Below are 18,894 nucleotides of genomic sequence, written 5' to 3'. Positions count from 1 at the left end.
CAGACTCCAAGCTGAGCACGGAGCCCAATGCGGGGCTCGATCTCACGACCCTGACTGAGATCATGACCTGAGCCGAAACCAAGAGTCAGACACTTAACTGACTGGGCCACCCAGGCGCCCCAGGTCTCTTGATTTCTGCCACTTACATACTTGCTTCTCTACCAGTCAGCCCAGTCAGTAAATAGCACCACCATTCACTCGGTTGCTTTAGCCAAGAACCTACGAATCACCTATGATTCCTCATTCCTGATGGTAAGTCATCAAGTTATATTGGATTCCCCATCAAGGTATATCCTTGTCAGACCACGTCTCATCCTCTCACCCTACTACTTTGGTCCAGGCCATTATTGTTTCTTGCCTGAACACCTGTAAAGTCTCCTCAAAGGTTTTCCTGCTTCCTTGCATTCCCTCACACAATCTGTTATCCATGTAGCAGGCAGAGTGGTCTTTTAAAACTCAGTGCCTTTGCATCACCTTTAGAATAAATTTCAGGACCCCTTTGGACCTGTAAGGCCCTACATGATCTGACCCCTGCCTACTTCTGCATCACCCAGTGCCCTCGCCCTTGCTCGTTCCACTTTGACCACACTGGTCTTTTCCCTGCTGTTCTGTACAAGCTCGATGCCATCTCAAGGCCTTTTCACTTGCTCCCCCTACCTAGCTGTTCCCCCGTATCTTTGCATGGCCAGCTCTCTTCATTCGGTTCTGGGCTCCCTCCCCGGGAGGCCCGCCCTCACTAAAACAGCGATCTCTTCCCACCTGTCCTTTACTTTTTCTTCCTCACACTTGAAAGTAGGAGCATGTGTGTGTGTGTTGTATCTTCATGTTTGTGTGGCCACTAAAAGTGTATTTTGGTTCCAAGTGTTTTAGTATCTGTCTTGCCTGTCAAAGAAGGAGAGACTTGATCTGTTTTGTTCCCTGCTGAATCACTGGTACTCGAGCGGTGCCTGGTGCACAGTGGAGGCTCGGGAGCTGGTGACTGGAAGAACAGGAGACCGGGCAGCAGCAAGGAGAGTTTCAGGATGGTATGGAAGTGCGTTGAGGGAATTGGCAAAAGATGTAAAAACAAGTCTAGTTATCAAATTAGTCACGTTTGAACTGTTCACACCCTTGCTCTCTGTCTTTCATTTATAGCATCGTTTCTTAAAAGTTTCTGACTCCAAAAGCAATACCAGTGCAATTAAGGAAATTTAGAAAAGCATTAGGAAGAAAATAATAAAGATCATCCATAATAGTACTAAGAAAGAGCTACTGTTGATATTTTGGTGTATGTCTTTGCAGGTTTGTTTTCCCCCTGTGCTGTTTACATTTTAAGAAATAAATTAGGGGGGCACCTGGGTGGCTCAGTCGTTAAGTGTCTGCCTTCGGCTCAGGTCATGATCTCGGGGTCCTGGGATCGAGCCCCACATTGGGCTCCCTGCTCGGCGGGAAGCCTGCTTCTCCCTCTCCCACTCCCCCTGCTTGTGTTCCCTCTCTCGCTGTGTCTCTCTCTGTCAAATAAATAAATAAAATCTTTAAAAAAAAAAAAGAAATTAGGGATCATACTGTATATGCTTTTTTTTTTTAATTTAGTAATATATTGTGAAAATATTTTTTCCAGGCGAAGGAACTCTTGTTGGAGAAAGCAAACTAATTTCTATTATAAACATTGTTTTTACGTTTTACTAGTTACACGATATAGAAAATGTGTTACATTATCCTTAACCTTATTTTTTCTAAAGAAATATATTCCCACTCAGTTTTATTTTTATTTTTTAGGACTTACTTATTTGAGAGAGAGAGTGTGTACACACACACATGAGCAGGGGCAAGGGGCAGATGAAGAGAGAGAATCTCAAGCAGACTCCAAGAGGAGCTTAGAGCCGGACATGGGGCCTGATCCCATGACCCTGAGATCACGACCTGAGCTGAAACCAAGAGTCAGTCACTTAACCAACTGTGCCATCCAGGCAACCCCCCCCCATTCATTTTAAACAAAGTAAATCCATTATTGAATTCATATGCTTTTAATTGACATGACTAACTCTATCCCAAAAGTGTTTACTTCAGCTCACGTAAAAACTTGGTCTAGGGTACTCATTTTGTTCCTCATGTTATAAATATATATGTATTTACTGAGGAAATGCCCATAAAAATTTAAGTGAAAACAGCAGATTACTAAACAGTATAGTTAAGAGGAGACTAATTTTCTAGAATATGTAGATTAAATACAGGTGTAGAGCAGGGCTGCATGATACCAAAATATAGACAGGGATTATCTCAGGTTGGTAGATTTATAGGGGATTTATGTCTTATTTGTGTTTTTCTGAATATTCTATAATTTCTTGGAACAAATTATTTTTTAAACTACTTTCTTATATTACCTATGTAGTATAAGAAGTCAAGGAATGTTATAAGAATTAATTTAAAAATAGCATTTCCTTGCCACATGTCTTCCTGGAGTCATTTTCGACTCTTAACCAATTTCTTCTGGTATTTTCCTTCATATTTCTAAATAACAAAATTATTTCTTGACTTATTATTTTCAGAATCTATTAACTTACAGAAAAGTGAAGATTCAGTGCAGCTTTGGTCGTGTCTGCATTATTGCAAATATATCAATAGTGTTAGTTGTCGAGCCAAGTAAAATGATCACGTGATTGTGTTTGCTTTTGTGTACAACTTTTTGTTTCCTCTAAAGTCAGAGGTGTTTTTGTTGCTTGTTTTTTATGTGTATGACCGATTCTTCTGTTAACCGTAGTACTTGCTCTTCTGAGTTCCTAAGCTTCTCTGGGGCTCTGGGGAGCCTGTCGGCTGTCTGCAGCGTCCAGTCATCTTCCTGTCATGGGCTTAGTCACTTACTGCCTTTTGTCCTCTGCTTGTCATCTCCCACAGTTTTTTTGATCTTTGTCCTCTCCCTTGATTCTTCTCTCTGTTTTTTTTTTTTTTTCTTGTAACTTTAAATGTTTTTCATCCTTTAACTCTGATTTTAGTGATGATTTGGGAGAGAGTAGAGATAAATGCATGTGTTCCGTCCGGAACGGTATATCTGCATGGAAGTGAAGTCTTCTGTGACGACAGGTGGTGTCCAGATCTGTTTCTTTAGAATAGTGTCTCAGCACTGAAATTCCAGGTCAAAAGCAGCACATTTTAAGGTTGTTGATGAATATCACAAAATTGCCCTCGAAAGGACTGTATTAATTTACATTTTCTGGTTCTGTGAATTTATTTGTTTTGTGACTTTGGTCGAATTACGTAATCCCTGTGTGCTTTTGATCCTCAGAATGTGACTAAGAGTAATACTCTCTCATAGGACTGGTAGGAAGATTGAGTGAGTTAATATCGATAAAGCACTTAGAACAGTGCCTAGTACAGAGTAGCTACTTGAGGGTAACCATTGTTAGTTTTCATTATTGTGATAAGGCGGTGTGCCCCTTCTCCCCAAAACTCACTGATTTTTATAACCTTTGCCAGATTGGTGATATAGTAGTGATCCATTAACTAGCATTTCTTTGATAAGCAAAGAGGATGATCATTTATTGGTGCTGTTCTGTAAGAATATTAACTCTGTCCTGTCAGGTTTTTTCTTTTCCCTTACTCATGTCTATAAAGTTTGGGGTTTTGGGTTTTTTTGTTTGTTTTAATTAAAAATAAGTGTGAAACTGACATTTGTATAGTCTAAGGAACAATGAGAATAGGCAGTGACCCAACACTAACAATACCTTTGCAGCTTCTGTGTGTCTTGCCCCAGTCCCATTCCCCTTCCCACCCCAGAGATACTGGTCTGCTGAAGCTTAGGTAGTTTGTACAGGTTTCTTTTTTTAAATTTATATAAATGGGGAGCCTGGGTGGCTCAGTCATTTAAGCATCTCATTCTTGGTTTCAGCTCAGGTCATGATCTCAGGGTCCTGGGATCGAGCCCCACATCGGGCTCCATGCTCAGCAGGGAGTCTCCTGGAGATTCTGTCTCCCTCTCCTGTAACCCTTTCCCTGCCGCGCACGCACATGCACTCCCTAAAATAAATAAATCAATCTTAAAAAAAAATTTATATAAATGAATCACACAGTATGACTTGCACCTGCCTTTAATCTTTTTGGAGTTAGATCTGAATTCATTTATATGTATTTCCTTGCTTTTATTAATTTTAAATAACTATCTAGAATTATTTAGAACAGCTATTCTATGCCAGGTATTCTAGGATTCGAATAGAGGGAAGTGAGGCAGAAGTCCCTGCTCTTCTGGAGCTTAATGCTTAGAAGGGTATTTTTCAACTTTGAAATCAGATAAATATTCAGCCATCTTTCTTTTAAATTTTCTTTTTCTTTGTTTCTAAACTGTGTTAACGTAACTTTGTAACACATCTGCGGTTAATCTTGGTGTGATGTTTGTAACTGCTTTCTTAAAGATGATAATCTGTCCGTGTTAACATGCTTATTTAAATTATATATGCTTGCGTTTCTTTTGGGGCTTTCCATTCAATTCATTCATCTGATGGCTCTTAACAACGGTATACGTTGTTTGAATTACATGGTAGCATACATTTGAGTTACATAGTAAACAGATTTCACACATGCTTCTTGTGTAAAATTTTCTCCCGTTTTATTTTCACTCGGTTTTTACCTGAATTTTCCATCATTTTGTCAAATCCCTACAGTGCTTTGAATTTCTAGATTTGCATTATGTTATTAAATGAATTTGGGGAGATTGCCATCTGATAAGTTAGCATTTCACTGCAAATAGCAAAAAATCTCAAATTACACTAAGCAGTAAGGGCACATACTATCTCATGTAACTGGCGCTTTGGTGGAAAGGGGCAGACTGCTGAGTTACTTGACCCACAGCTCATTGAAATCCTGAAGGGGGGATTCTTTCCATCCCCTGTCATTCTCTATGTGCTTTGGCTTTCTCTACATGCTCCCTTGGTGGTTGAAAAGTAACGGTATTAGGTCCCAGGAATCTCATCCAGAAATGGCAACGTGCGGAGGAAAAGGAAACTTCTTTGGCATTTCTCTTAGAATCAAGGTAATCCTTGCTACAAGTTCCCAAGTGGATTCATCCCTCCTTGTCATTGGCTGGAATTTGGTTACATGGCATTTCTGACGCAGTCCTCTGACGGAGTAGCCCGATTCTCTAAAATCGACCAGGATCCATTCCTAACAGAGGACGGGATTCCACTCTGCTTGAGTCCTGTGACAGAAGAGTGGATGCTGGAACAGACAGCAGCTCTGCTAGGAAGGTCACTCGCTACACTGGCTTTGCAACACAGACATGCGCAGCGGTATCACGGGTTCGGTTCCAGACCGCTGCAGTGAAGGGCATATGGTCATACAGTGGGTCAGATGAGGTTGTTTCCTAGTGCAGATAAAACTGATGTTTACGGTGTGTAGTAGCATTATGGTTAAAAAATGCATGTACCCTAATTGAAAAATACTTTATTGCTAGAAACTCTTACCCATCATCTGAATTTTCAGGAAGTCATCATCTTTTTGTTGGTGGAGGGTCTTGCCTCAGCGTTCACAGCTGCTGACCGATCAGGGTGGGTGGTCGCTGAAGGCTGGGGTGACGGTGGCAGTTTCTTAAGATAAGGCAACAGTGAAGTTTGCTGCATTGATTGACTCTTCCTTTGACAGACGATCTCTCTGTAGCACAAGATGCTGTGTGATAGCATTTTGGCCCCAGTGGAACTTCTTTTGAAATGAAGAGTCCATCCTCTCAAACCCTGCCGCTGCTTTATCAGCTAGGTTCATGTGATATTCTAAATCCTTTGTTGTCATTTCAACAATCCTCACAATGTCTTTACCAGGAATAGATTCCATCTTCAGACACCACTTTCTTTGCTCATCCATGAGAAGCAGCTCCTCGTCCATTCAGGTTGTATCATGAGATTGCAGCCATTCAGTCCCATGTTCAGGCTCTACTTTTTTCTTTTAAATAAGATTTTATTTATTTAAAAGATTTTTTTATTTATTTGAGAGAGAGCACGAGCACGGGGGAAGGTCAGAGGGAGAGGGAGAAGCAGACTCCCCGCCGAGCAGGGAGCCCAACGTGGGGCTCAATCCCAGGACCCCGGGATCATGACCTGAGCAGAAGGCTGATGCTTAACCGACTGAACCACCCAAGTGCCCCTGTAAGATTTTTTAAAAATATTTATTTATTAAAGACAGAGCACACACATGGGGGGAGGGGCAAAGGAAGAGCATCTCAAGCAGACTCCTGACTGAGTCAGGATCTCATGATCCTGAGATCACCACCTGAGCGGAAATCAAGAGTCAGAGGCCTTAACCGACTACACCACCCATGTGCCCCTTGGGGTCCACTTCTGCTTCTGGTTCTCTTGCTGTTTCCACCACATCTTCAGTGACTTCCTCCACTGAAGTCTGGAACCCCTCAAAGTCATCCATAGGGTTGGAATCAACCTCCTCCTCTGACCTCTTCTGACCTCTCCCCATGAATGATGAATGTTCTTAATGGCATCCAGAATGGTGAATCCTTTCCAGAAGGTTTTCAGTTTACTTTGCCCAGACCCATCAGAGCAATCAGTCAGGCAGCTAGAGCCTTGTGAAATGTACTTCTTAAGTAAAAAGACTCGAAAGTTGAAATGACTCCTTGATCCACAGGCTGCAGAGTGGATGTTGTGTTAGCAGGACTGAACACGACATAAATCTCACCATCCATCTCCATCGGAGCTCTTGGATGACCAGGTGCATTGTCAACGAGCAGTAATATTTTGAAAGGAATCTTTTTTTCTGAGCAGTGGGTCTCAACGGTAGACATAAAATATCCAATAAATTATGTTGTAAACAGATGTGCTGTCATCCGGCTTTGATACTCCATTGATAGAGCACAGGCAGAGTAGATTTAACGTAATTCTTAAGGGCCCTAGGATTCTGGGAGTGGTCAGTGAGCATTGGCTTCAGCATAAAATCACCAGCTTCATTAGCCCCTAGCAAGAGAGTCGGCCTGTCCTTTGAAGCTTTGAAACCAGGCATTGACTTCTCCTCTGCAGCTGTCAGAGTCCTGGATGGCGTCTTCGTCCAATAGAAAGCTGTTTCATCTACGCTGAAAATCTGTTATATGGTGTAGTGTAGTTGTTTAGTGTAGCATATTTATTATCTTAATGAAGATCTAGAATCTTCTGGAGAACTCTCTGTAGCTTCTACATCAGCACTTGCTGCTTCACCCTGCACATTTGCGTTATGGAGACGGCTTCTTTCCTTAAACCTCCTGAACCAAGCTTCAGACTCTTCTCCTGCAGCTTCCTCACCTCTCAGCCTTCACAGAATTGAAGGGAGTCAGGGCCTTGCTCTGGGTTAGGCTTTGGCTGAAGGGAATGTTGGGGCTGGTTTGATTTGACCTTCTGTCCAGACCACTAAACCTTTTTCCACATCAGCAATAAGGCTGTTTGACTTTCTTATCATTCGTGTGTTCAGTGGAATAGCACTTTTCCTTTCCTTCTAGAACTTTTGCTGTGCATTCACAACTTGGCTGACTCTTTGGTACAAGAGGCCTCGCCCTCAGCCTGTCTCAGCTTCTGAGATGCCCAATTATTTATAGCTTTGATTTAAAATGAGAGACATGTGACTCTTCCTTTCATTTGAACACTTAGGAGCCGTGACAGGATTATTAATTGGCCTGATTTCAATATTGTTGTGTCTCAGGGAAGAGGGAGGCCCCCAAGGAGAGGGAGAGTTGGAAAACCATATGGGCCAGATCTCCTTTAGAGGTGATTCTCTGGCAATTTTTTTTCTTCTTTCCTTGATCGATACTCATATATTTAAATTTCTTCCACTTTCTTGATTTGATTTCAGTATGTAGGACAGTACCAAGAACACGGCGTTAGTAAGTATCTTGATTAGGGTGCCTGGCTGGCTTGGTCGGCAGGGCATGCGATTTTTGATCTTGGGGTTGAGGGTTCAAGTCCCACGTTAGGTGTGGAGCCTACTTTAAAAAAATCAAAAAAATAGAAATATCTTGAATAAGTGAATGCATGGGTGACAGATGTTTGGAGATCTGTATTTCCCTAGAAGAAACTTTATGGAATTAGGTTTTTAAAGCATAACTGACAGCATTCTGTTATGAGATCATATTTCTTTCCTAATTTCATGGATTTATTTCCTCTCTTCAAGATATTTTTTTTTTCCCCATTGACTCCTTTCTCCTTCCCTTGCGCTGAAAGTTTCATTCATTTTCATATTTTAAATCAAAACACTTACGGAAAGTGGAATTATTTTTGGTCACATATCTGGTGTCATGAATGTTTGAAGTCCGGAGCCTGAGTTTGAGTTCTGGGTCTTCCATTTCTTCACAGTGTGACTGCAGACAAGTTACATCACTTCTCTCTGCTTGGTTTCCTCATCCATAAAACAGGAATAAGAGTAGAACCTATGTCTACCTTGTAGAGTTGTCCGGGGAGTTAAACGCTCCCGGACAGTGACTAGCACTCGCTAAGTACTCGGTAAGACTTTGCTGGAATGTGATGCCTTCATTAATTTATTAAATGCCTTGGCTTGATCATGTTGTGTTTACCACTCTCAATTTATGTAGGACCTTCCTGACTGTTGTTTCTCCTTGGTTTTTCTCTCCTGCTTGGTTTGGGTTTGTTTTGCTCCTTTTCTGGTTTCTTAGGTGGAAGATCAGGTTGATGGTTCAAATCTTTCTTTTCAGATATGGGCATTTACAACTATAAATTTCCCTCCACTGCTTTAGCTGCATCCTATAAATTTTGGTATGTTGCATTTTCATTTTCATTTATCTCAAAGTATTTTCTAATTTTTCTTGTGATTTCTTCTTTGATCCTTGGGATATATTGGAGTGTGTTCATGGATTTTCACATAATTATGAATTACCAATATTTCCTTCTGTTGTTGATTTTTAAGCTCATCCCACTGTGATCAGAAAACATGCTTTATATGATTTCAGGCCTTTTGTTTTTTATTTATTTTTGAAGATTTTTTAATTTATTTGAAAGAGAGCCTGAGCACAGGAGAGGGGGTGGGCAGAGGGAGAGGGAGAAGCAGGCTCCCCGATGATCAGGGAGCCCGATGCAGGGTGGATCCCAGGGCCCCGGGATCATGACCTGAGCCGAAGGCAGACGTCCAACTGACTAAGCCACCCAGGTGCCCTGATTTCAGTCTTTTTAAATATATTGAGACTTGGTTTTATGGTATAGTATATGGTTTGTCCTGGAGACTGTTGCATGTACATTTGAGAAGAATGTGTATTCCTTTGTTGTTGGGTAGAATGTTCTATATATGTTGGATAGCTCTAGTTGGTTTAAAGTATTGTTCAAGTCCTATATCCTGGCTGATTTTGTCTAATTCTAGACAAGATAATTTGGCTTTGTGATTTTTTTTCTTCATACATGTTTTTATGCTGTTTAAACAGTCCTAGATATATATCCTCATTGTGAGTTGTCCCTTCATTAGAAAAATGATTTTTTTTTCCTACTTAATGTATTGGTCACAAATTTTAGTTTTACATTGACTGTATCTTACTGTTAAACTTTTTTTAAGTCATTTTGTTCTCAGTGTGTCTTTTGTAGAAGTCTATGTTTGGATTCTTATTAAACCTAATCTGAATATCATTGTCTTGTTATACAAAATCTCAAAGCCTATTTAAAATTAGTATTGAGAACGATATTTGGTCTAATTTTTTGCATTTAAAAAGCTTTGCTTTCTAGGGCATCTCGGTGGCACAGTTGGTTAAGCGTCTGCCTTCAGCTCAGCTCAGGATCTCAGGATCCTGGGATCGAGTCCCGCGTTGGGCTCCCTGCTCAGTGGGGAGTCAGCTTCTCCCTCTCCCTCTGCCCCTCCCCGCTGCTCATGCACTCTTCTTGTTGATTTTTAAGTGCCCTTGCTCTCTCAAATAAATAAATATTTTTTAAAAATGCTTCCCATTTTTGTTAACTTTTTTTGTTCTGAGTCCCCCCCCCTTTTTTTTTAAGATTTTCTTTGTCAGAGAGAGAGAGCACAAGCAGGGGGAGCGGCAGGCAGAGGGAGAAGCAGACTCCCCGCGGAGCAGGGAGCCCAACGCGAGGCTCGATCCCACCACCCTGGGATCATGACCTGAGCCGAAGGCAGATGCTTAACTGACTGAGCCACCCAGGCGTCCCTCTCAGTTCCCTCTTACAGGGACTTTTTCCTCACTAAACTTCCACTTACAGTTTGGAGAGAAGGCATCCATAGGGTTTTCAGTTGCTTCTGTAAAATGAGATGAGTACAATGAAACGTTCTTCTGCTTTTCCCTACTTGTTTTTTCTCTACGATCTGGAATTTTAGACTTGCTGGGATTTATTGCAGAGAATTTTGCAGCCAGCTTATTTGCCTTCTGTTGGAGATAGCCTGTTTTCTCGTGCTGGGTTGCTTTGTAGGAGTTGGAAGTCTTGTCAGCATGAGGTTAGGGGGCTTAGTCTCTTTTCTAAGATGCAGTTCTCGTGAGCTTCCGAATACATCTTTATGAACTAGGTGTGGTCTTCTACTCAGGCGTGTCCGTTACCTGAATATCCACCTCTCTCCCCTGTCCTGTATATTTATCCTCTCCCTGTTTCCTTGTCTGTATTTTGGGAATTTCTCTAGTGTATAATCCATACTGCTGTCTTACCATTCAGAAAAGTTAGTTCTGTGCCTTCTGAGTTTTTTTTAAAGATTTCAAGCAAAAATGAAGTGTAGCCACTTTAACAGATACCTGTGTACCTTCCCCTCAGCTTTGTCAAATCTAAGTATTTACCATCTGTGCTTCAGAGTTCTTTTTTCTAAGTTTAAACCCTGGTGTACTCCCACTCGGTATAAATACTATTCTGAATTTGGTGGTTTTGTTTTTGTTTTTAATTTGTTTTTGATCTTTATCATTCTTAGGTCTGTTTATTACACTTGTATATATCAATAAACAATATACAATGGGGCTAGTATGTTTTTAACCTCTTTTTTTTTAAAGATTTTATTTATTAGAGAGAGCACGCACAAGCGTGGCGGGGGCAGAGGGAGAGGGAGAAGCCGACTCCCCGCTGAGCAGGGAGCCCAATGTGGGGCTCAATCCCAGAACCCTGGGATCATGATCCGAGCCGAAGGCAGATGCCTCACCAACTGAGCCACCAGGCACCCTAGTATGTTTTAAAACTTTATATGAATGGTGTCATATTATACATTTGTTTCTGCAGTTTTTCATGCAACATTATCTTACTGAGATTTATCTGTGTTGATACTTAAAGCGTCAGTTTTCCTGTCACAAAGGCCTGTCTCCTTGCCAAACCACATGTCTGCTGGGTTGCATTTGTCTAGAGGGGGTGACTCCCTCTAATTGGTTCACTGTGGTAGGTGAGGGGTAAAGAGTGATACAGGCTTGGGGTGGCCCTGATTGCTCCATTCCCTGCAACTGCGGTCTAGGATCCTACTGGATGAATGGCCTACGGGTCTCCTGTAGACGGACATGAAGGTTCCTCCTGTTTTACTATGGAAAATAATAGCTCCTTGAACCTTCTTGGACCCGTGTCTCTGTGTACGTACACACACACACACACACACACACACAAACAAACACGTAAGCTACTCCCCAGGGAATGTACCTAAGCGTGGAATTGCCGGGGTGCATGCGCTAGGTATTACCAAGTTGCTTATCAGTGTGGTTTTACCAGTTAACATTTTCACTAGCAATGTGTTTGTGTTGTTGCTCTGTATCTTTGTTGTTGTTGGACTTTATTTTTTGATGATCTGGTAGGTGTGAAATGGAATTTCATTGGGGCTTCAATGTTTTTTCTGATTGCTAGTGAGATACAGAACATCTTTTCATACATTTATTGACCATGCGGATTTCCTGCTCTGAAAATTGTCTCTTTATATCCTTTGCTTATTTTCTTCTGAAGGGTTGTCTTTTTCTTAATGATTTCTAGGAGTTCTTTATGTATTTGATCAAAATATTTTGTAGGTTACATATCTCTTTGTGTCCTTGTCTTTTCACTTGAGGGCATTTCACATACAGAGATTAAAATTTGAATGTAATAGAGTCTTATGATATTTTCCTTTATAGTTTGTGCCTTTTGTGTCTTGTTGAATAAAATACTTCTTTCTTCTAAGGTCAGAAAGATAGTCTCTTCTAACTATAGGCTTTTTTACATTTAGTCTTTACCTAGAATTTTTATTATTATTATTATGTTAATCACCATACATTACATCATTAGTTTTTGATGTTTACCTAGAATTTTTAATATGATGTGAAGTAGTGATAGAATTTTTCCTCCTTCGCGGACAGGGTTATAGCTCAGGACTATTTTATTAGTCATCTGTTTCTCACTGATCTGTGATAACGTCTGTGTTTTGAGTTTTCATAGATTCATGGAGCGCCAGTGTTGTTGAATTCTATAATTAAAATTAATTTTTGGTTTAATTCTTTCTTTTCCATCTTTAGTGCAGTACCTTTCTGTTTTCTTCTTTTTATTTGTTCATCCATTCAATCAGTCCTCCAAGAAATATTTTTTGAATGCCTGTCCTGTACCGTACATGTTACTAGGCATGGAGAGACAGCTGTAAATATGAGGAAGCTGCTGCTTCATGGAGCTCAGTTTCTGGTGGAGGAAAAATTCATCATAAACACTATCCAGCCAGTGATAGTACATCCAAAGATAATTAAGCGCTAGGGAGACATGTCTGAGGGCCTGTGTGTGCAGGAATGTATGGGGCTGGACGCTTTCATATAGAGGGGTCAGAGAGGGCCTCGTTGGTAAGAAACCTGAAGAATGGGAGGGGATAAGCCAAGCGGCAGTCTCTAAAGAAAATTCTAGGCAAAGGAAGAACACACGCAAGGCTCTGAGGTGGATCATACCGGCCATATAAGTAATTATTCAAAACCTACTTCATTTATAGTCTTGGATTAGTCAATTATCTAAAATTCTTGGGGGTGAGCCTCCTTTTTTATTGTCTGCTGATTCTCATTTATTGTGAATTTCCATGCTTAACTACGTTTGGATGATAAATTCGTCTGCAGCAGGGTTTTAGCTGGAAGATGAGACTCCGGGAATGTTTTATTCCAGGCACTCAGGTCCAAGCCAAAATGAATGCTTAAATGTAGACATCGAGCTCCATGTGGCTCAGGCCTGTGATTAGAGATTTCCATGGTTGTCCTTTTCCCATCTGGATCCCAGGCTGGCCCATGCAAGTTCCTCGTGGTCCCCTCCCCGGTGAGGGCAGGGTCTGGGGAGGGGGCACATGATGCCTACGACGGTCATTCTGGTTTTATGCAAGGGGCTTCAGATCTGATTCTCTGATTGACAGAAGTTGGAAGAACTCAGTTCTGGGTTACAGAGACACTCAGGCCACCCTCACAAAACTGGGCTTTTGTGGTGTCAAGTCCCACGCTTTCTGCTCTGGGTTTTTAGCTGACTCCTATTGTTTGGCCCTTGGGATTTCCTTCTCTCCGGAGCTCAGCTGTGCGTGTAAAAGGATAGAAGTGATGAGTCATCATTACTGGAACCACTCCGTTCAGAGCCAGGATCTTATCACATTCCTTTTTAGTCTGCGTTTATGTAAGTCTGCATTTGATAATATTGATACATTAAATGCACTGCTCCGTTCTCGTGCGGTCGTTTCCCTAGTGCGTTTGACAATGTGCTGTATCTTGTCTCATGGACAGATTTGAGGTAGCTTCTCTTTTTCTCTGGTTAGAAATAATATGTGAAAAAGAATTACTTATGTAAGTTTGAAGAAATAAATATGATCTCCTTCTCAGATTCAGATAATCTTTGGGAGAGGCTCTGTCTGAGCAATCCCAGTGTATTTCTCAGCTGTTATGGGCTATCTGATTTGTTCTTGTCTAATTTCTAGCAGTTTTTATAGTAATATTTCAAGAAACTGTATTTTAAATGTTACTGCTTAGAAAAGGAACTCTTGGTACTTTATTAAAGCTGTGAAGTTTTCTCTTAATTTGGCAGTATGGTAAAGGTTTTATTATGGAGCCTTTTTATTTCTTCCTTAGTCTTGTTTTTAGAGAAGTAGATTCTCCAAAATTATTTTCATTTTTCATATTATAGAGTGCGATACGAATTTGAAATGCATTTTTCTTAACAGTGAAAAAATATTACAGCTAAAATCATACCTTTTAATTATTTCTAAAAATCTTTACTATCTTTTTTTCCATTGTGGTTAAGTTCCATTGCTGATAACAGTAGTGATGATTTTCTACTGGAATTACCTGTCACTTTATCATACTTTCTAATTGTAAAATATAAAAAGGACTTTTTACAAACATAGAAATATTTAAAGAGAATTAATAGAAATCCCAGAAATAGGAGTTGGCAGTCATTTTGGAAGCATAGAATTTCCAGAATTGGAATAATTATACGTTGTTTTGTGATATTTTTGGGGTATGGCAAACAGGTTTGTCTTTAAATGTCATCGAAGAACGTGTGTTTTAGTTCAAAGTCTTCTGATTGTTATAAATTACTTACCTTCTTGGACTTTTGTTTGTACTTGAAGAGAACGTAGAGATTTGTCTCATTCCTCTCATTTTCAGCGGCCTTTTTTCGTTAGATTATCTTGCAGTACAGTTAGTTTTAAACTGCCCCTCGATTATATAAGCTTTTGCTCAGCATTTTTGCTCATGGTTAGATATTTGGTTTCAGTGTTTCCTCCTGGCGGAGAAATATTCCCATATTTCTTTGCTTTTCTATATTTATCCATACGTTTGTATATACTTTTAATATTTATGCAAATAACTTTTCTGATGTTTTTTGGAAGTATATTTGTAAGGCGATCTATTTAAAACTATCCCGGGGGGGCGCCTGGGTGGCTCAGTTGGTTAAGCGACTGCCTTCGGCTCAGGTCATGATCCTGGAGTCCCTGGATCGAGTCCCGCATCGGGCTCCCTGCTCAGCAAGGAGCCTGCTTCTCCCTCTGACCCTCCCCGCTCTCATGTGCTCTCTCTCTCTCATTCTCTCTGTCTCAAATAAATAAATAAAATCTTTAAAAAAAATAAAAATAAAAATAAAAAAATAAAACTATCCCGGGGCACCTGGGTGGCTCAGTCATTAAGCGTCTGCCTTGGGCTCAGGTCATGGTCCCAGGGTCCTGGGATCGAGCCCCATATCGGGCTCTCTGCTAGGCCGAAAGCCTGCTTCTCCCTCTCCCACTCCCCCTGCTTGTGTTCCCTCTCTTGCTGTGTCTCTCTCTGTCAAATAAATAAATAAAAATCTTAAAAAAAAAAAAAAAAAAGGTTTTTTTAGCTTCTGATAACCTGTCAACAGCTGCCTTCGTCCACCCCAAGTGCATTGGCCTATTTTTAAACTCTCTCTTCAATCATTGGTCATCCTGTTATTTGGTTCCATAGTCGTCTTTCAATTCTGTCTGCCTTTTGTACGTTTTCTGAAACTTTGAGGATAGGGCAGGAACGGTGTTCCATGTGAATTTGCTGGTAAACCCAACTGAACATCATGGGTCGGGTGGGTCATGGTTTGCTTGCGGAGGTGCCCTGCAGTCCAGGTCCTCCCCCTGCCTGCGTCGCTTGTCCCCCCTCTCCTGGGTCTCTGTGTGCCTTGCTACTCACGTCTGTGCTCGAGGTCTGTGTGCTCGTTCGTGTGGCGTGAGGTGTTCGAAGTTTGTTCCTTTTCGGACATTGTGTCGTCAGTCCTGTAATTTTCCCAGAGCTGCTGTATCATTGCAGCCTTTCTTCTTCTGCTTCAAAAAATGGATTAACTGTTCTTTCAATTGGCTTGTGACTTTCTAGTTCAGGATTCTGAGTGTTTTCTGGTTTCTTACCAAGCATTGCCTTTTTTGTACCTGAAAACTTTCATTTGCCCTATACTTTCTTTGTTGTTAACTCATTCTTGGAATTTATCTTTACCTATTTCTACTAAATAAAAGTTTTGACCTAAAAATAATGCTCCATACCTTGATGCTCAAGGTCTTACTTAAAATGTGGGGAAAAGTGGGGCGCCTGGCTGGCTCAGTCGCTAAGAGCGTGCAACTCCTGATCTCAGGCTTGTGAGTTTAGGCCCCACGTTGGGTGTAGAGGTTAAAATCTTTAAAAGAAAAATGTGAGGAAAAGTTTGTCATTTAATTGGATATTGCAGTATTGTGATTTTAAGATACGGTCATTCAGATGACCAAAATCTAGTTCTCATCTATACTTGGTCTTTGTCCAGTTCCTGGCTCAGAGCTCCCCAAACCCGTGGAATTTCTTGTGTTGGGAGTGATTAAGGTGTCTTTTGTTACGTTAATTAGGAGATTCTGGGCCATCTCCTAAGGAGGGTTGTCCAGAGATCCGGCCCTGTAATTAGAGGGTTGACCATTCAGTCCTACACTGACCTTGGGGGGTGGGGGAGGGGCCTAGGGGCCGTAGGATTAATCAGTCGCCAACGGCCACTACGTAATGGAGCGTCCATAAAAACCCGGGCAGAGCTCAGAGATTCTGGTTGACGAACACGTGGAGGTGCTGCTGGGACAGTTGGTGCTCTCGGAGAGGGCAGAGAAGCTTCGCGCCCCTTCCCACATACCTTGTGCTATGCGTCTCTTCCATCTGGCTGTTCCTGACTTATATCCTTTTGTAATAAACAGTAACCCAGGAAGTAAAATGTTCTGAGTTCTGTGAGCTCATCTAGCAAATTAATGTTACGGAAGGAGGGAGGCCCGGGAAGCTCAGGTGTATAGCCCGTTGTCAGAACCTGGACTTGCGGTTGGCATCCTCAGTCGGAGGGGGTCGCACTGGAAGCTGCAGTGTGTCGCCGGCTGCTGTCAGAAGCCCGAGGCTTGTGACTGGTGTCTGATGGGGGGGCGGGGGGCGGTGTCCGGTAGGACTGACCCTCAGCCTGTGGCATCGGATGCGATCTGTGAATTCGCACACACCCTGCTCGTGTCTGAGAATGGCTTCTGGTGTGGGCACGCCCCCCTCCCCCACCGCACACACTGAAATTGGGTCGGGGAACAGTTCAGATGTTAATCCACCTGCATTGTCGCCTTTCTGTGACAGAGTGGAAGGTCAGAGGTACTTCTTAATGACAGGACACATTCCGTGGGTCCTGGACTGTGAAAATACGTGTGGGCCTTGGTAACAAGCAAGAGGTTGCAGAAGCTTGGCCGGTTCTCTGCCTCACTTTCTCTGTTGTGCTTATATTATATGCCAGCACTGCTCTTCTTTCTTTCTTAGTGGAAGAGAAAGCCAGCACCCACCTCCTCCTTGGCATGTGCTTAGACACCTATGCTCGCTACCTTCTGTTCTCCAAGCAGCCGTCACAGGCACAGAGGATGTACGAAAAAGCTTTGCAGATTTCTGAAGAAATGCTAGGAGAAAGACACCCACAGGTAAGGGAGGAGAGCAGAGAGAGGAGCTGTAAGACGAAGCTTTCAGAATTTCCGGGTGTGAGATGCCACACTCCCTGGGGACACATGCTCAGCGGATGGTCCTAGCTGTTTCCCGTCCGCACGCCCCGGCCCCTTCCTCTTCCCCCCGCCGCTCTCCCACCCCCAGCTACGTGCTTCAGAAAGACTCTGAGGGCCGCCTGCGGGCTCAGTACAGTGTGCGGCTCTTGATCTTGAGATCGAGAGTTTGAGTCCCACATTGGGCATAGGTAGAGATGACTTTCAAAACAAACAAACAAAAATTAAAAAAAGAAAGGGTTTGAGACCTCGCGTCAGTTACTGGGTCTGTCCAGAGCATTCTGCGTGCATACTGGTTTACACTGCAGAGCAGCCTTTCTGAACAGGAGGTCTCACCAGGCACCGGGTGCTTCTCGGCCCTCCGGGTACACGGCCACAGCATTTTGGAATCCTGAATCTCAGTAAGAATCTTAGGAGGAACAGGTTAATACGTGAAGGTTCTTGCCTCCCTCGCCCCACAGGTAAAGTGCCAGGGGAAGTGGGGAGGGGAGGGGGAGAGGGACTGCACTGAAAAGTCAAAACCACTGACAAGAGAATTTAACCACACTGTGCAGAACTCTCTGTTAGAACAGAAAACGCGTTGAACTGAAATCTTTGTGTTTCTCCTCTATCACATTAAATTTTTAGGGGTGGGAACTGGATTGCTTCTCTCTGAGATGCTTGGTACCCCCAGCGTAGGACACAGAAATTTTAACCAGACTGAACATGTCCCAAGGCTGGGGTCGAAGGGCGGGGCAAGGTACTGGGCTATGAATTATCCTCAGGAAAGGGATTTAGTCACTGAGGAGTAAGAAGACAAATCTGGAATTCACATCACAAGAGCTAGAACTGAGGCTTGAAGCTGTGACTTCAGGGGATGAGGTGGGTCTGCCGTTCTTAGTGTCAAAATTTTAAAATGCTGATTTAAGAGTTTTAAGATTCCAAACCCTTAAAGGGAATCTCCCTAAAACCAATAATCTACATATTTCTTCTCGATGAGTCTTAGAGTTACCCATAGGAATGACATCCTAAGAAGGCGCTGGAGGCTGGCTTCTCAGGATTGCTGAACCTTAAATGGGATCGTTACAGCTGCTTCTTGCTGTTTTGTGTGCGTGTGCTTCTAATTTGGTCATTCGATTAATAGGTGATACTCATCCTGTTCCCAAGTTTCTAGATTTGTATCGTTTTCCCGAGTTGAACGGATGCTGTGTGCTGTACGGTGTGAATGATCAACGTCCGGGGCTTGTTCAAGGCTGATGCCCTTCACCTGTGGAATGCTAGGAACCATGAGATCTTAAGCATATATTCAGGTCACCAAACTCCAGATTGTTCAGTCGGTATAGCTGTTGTGTTTGTTTTTTTAAACTGGCCCTGGTTTCTCTTGCGTACAGACCATTGTGCTGATGAGTGACCTGGCGACCACCCTGGACGCGCAGGGCCGCTTCGATGAGGCCTGCGTTTACGTGCAGAGGGCGTCCGACCTGGCCCGGCAGATCGAGCACCCCGAGCTGCACATGCTGCTCAGTAACCTCGCCGCCATCCTGATGCACCGAGGTAGGGCGCCCCGGAAGCCGGACT

General features: G+C 42.4%; 1 protein-coding gene across 1 annotated transcript in view; it reads left to right on the top strand.

Moving 5' to 3' along the window:
- The window catches only part of TTC19 (tetratricopeptide repeat domain 19), a 28,591-nt gene that overhangs the window by 7,916 nt on the left and 1,781 nt on the right, over positions 1-18,894 (top strand). The window contains exons 8-9 of the mRNA XM_078067976.1: positions 17,108-17,262; positions 18,708-18,870. Coding sequence (XP_077924102.1) covers positions 17,108-17,262; positions 18,708-18,870 — 318 coding nt within the window. The remainder of the gene's footprint in view (positions 1-17,107; positions 17,263-18,707; positions 18,871-18,894) is intronic.

This window comes from Halichoerus grypus, chromosome 2 (assembly GCF_964656455.1).
Source record: "Halichoerus grypus chromosome 2, mHalGry1.hap1.1, whole genome shotgun sequence".
Taxonomy (NCBI): domain Eukaryota; kingdom Metazoa; phylum Chordata; class Mammalia; order Carnivora; family Phocidae; genus Halichoerus; species Halichoerus grypus.
The sequence above is the reverse complement of the archived record's forward strand: the minus strand, read 5'-3'. Positions and strand labels throughout refer to the sequence as shown.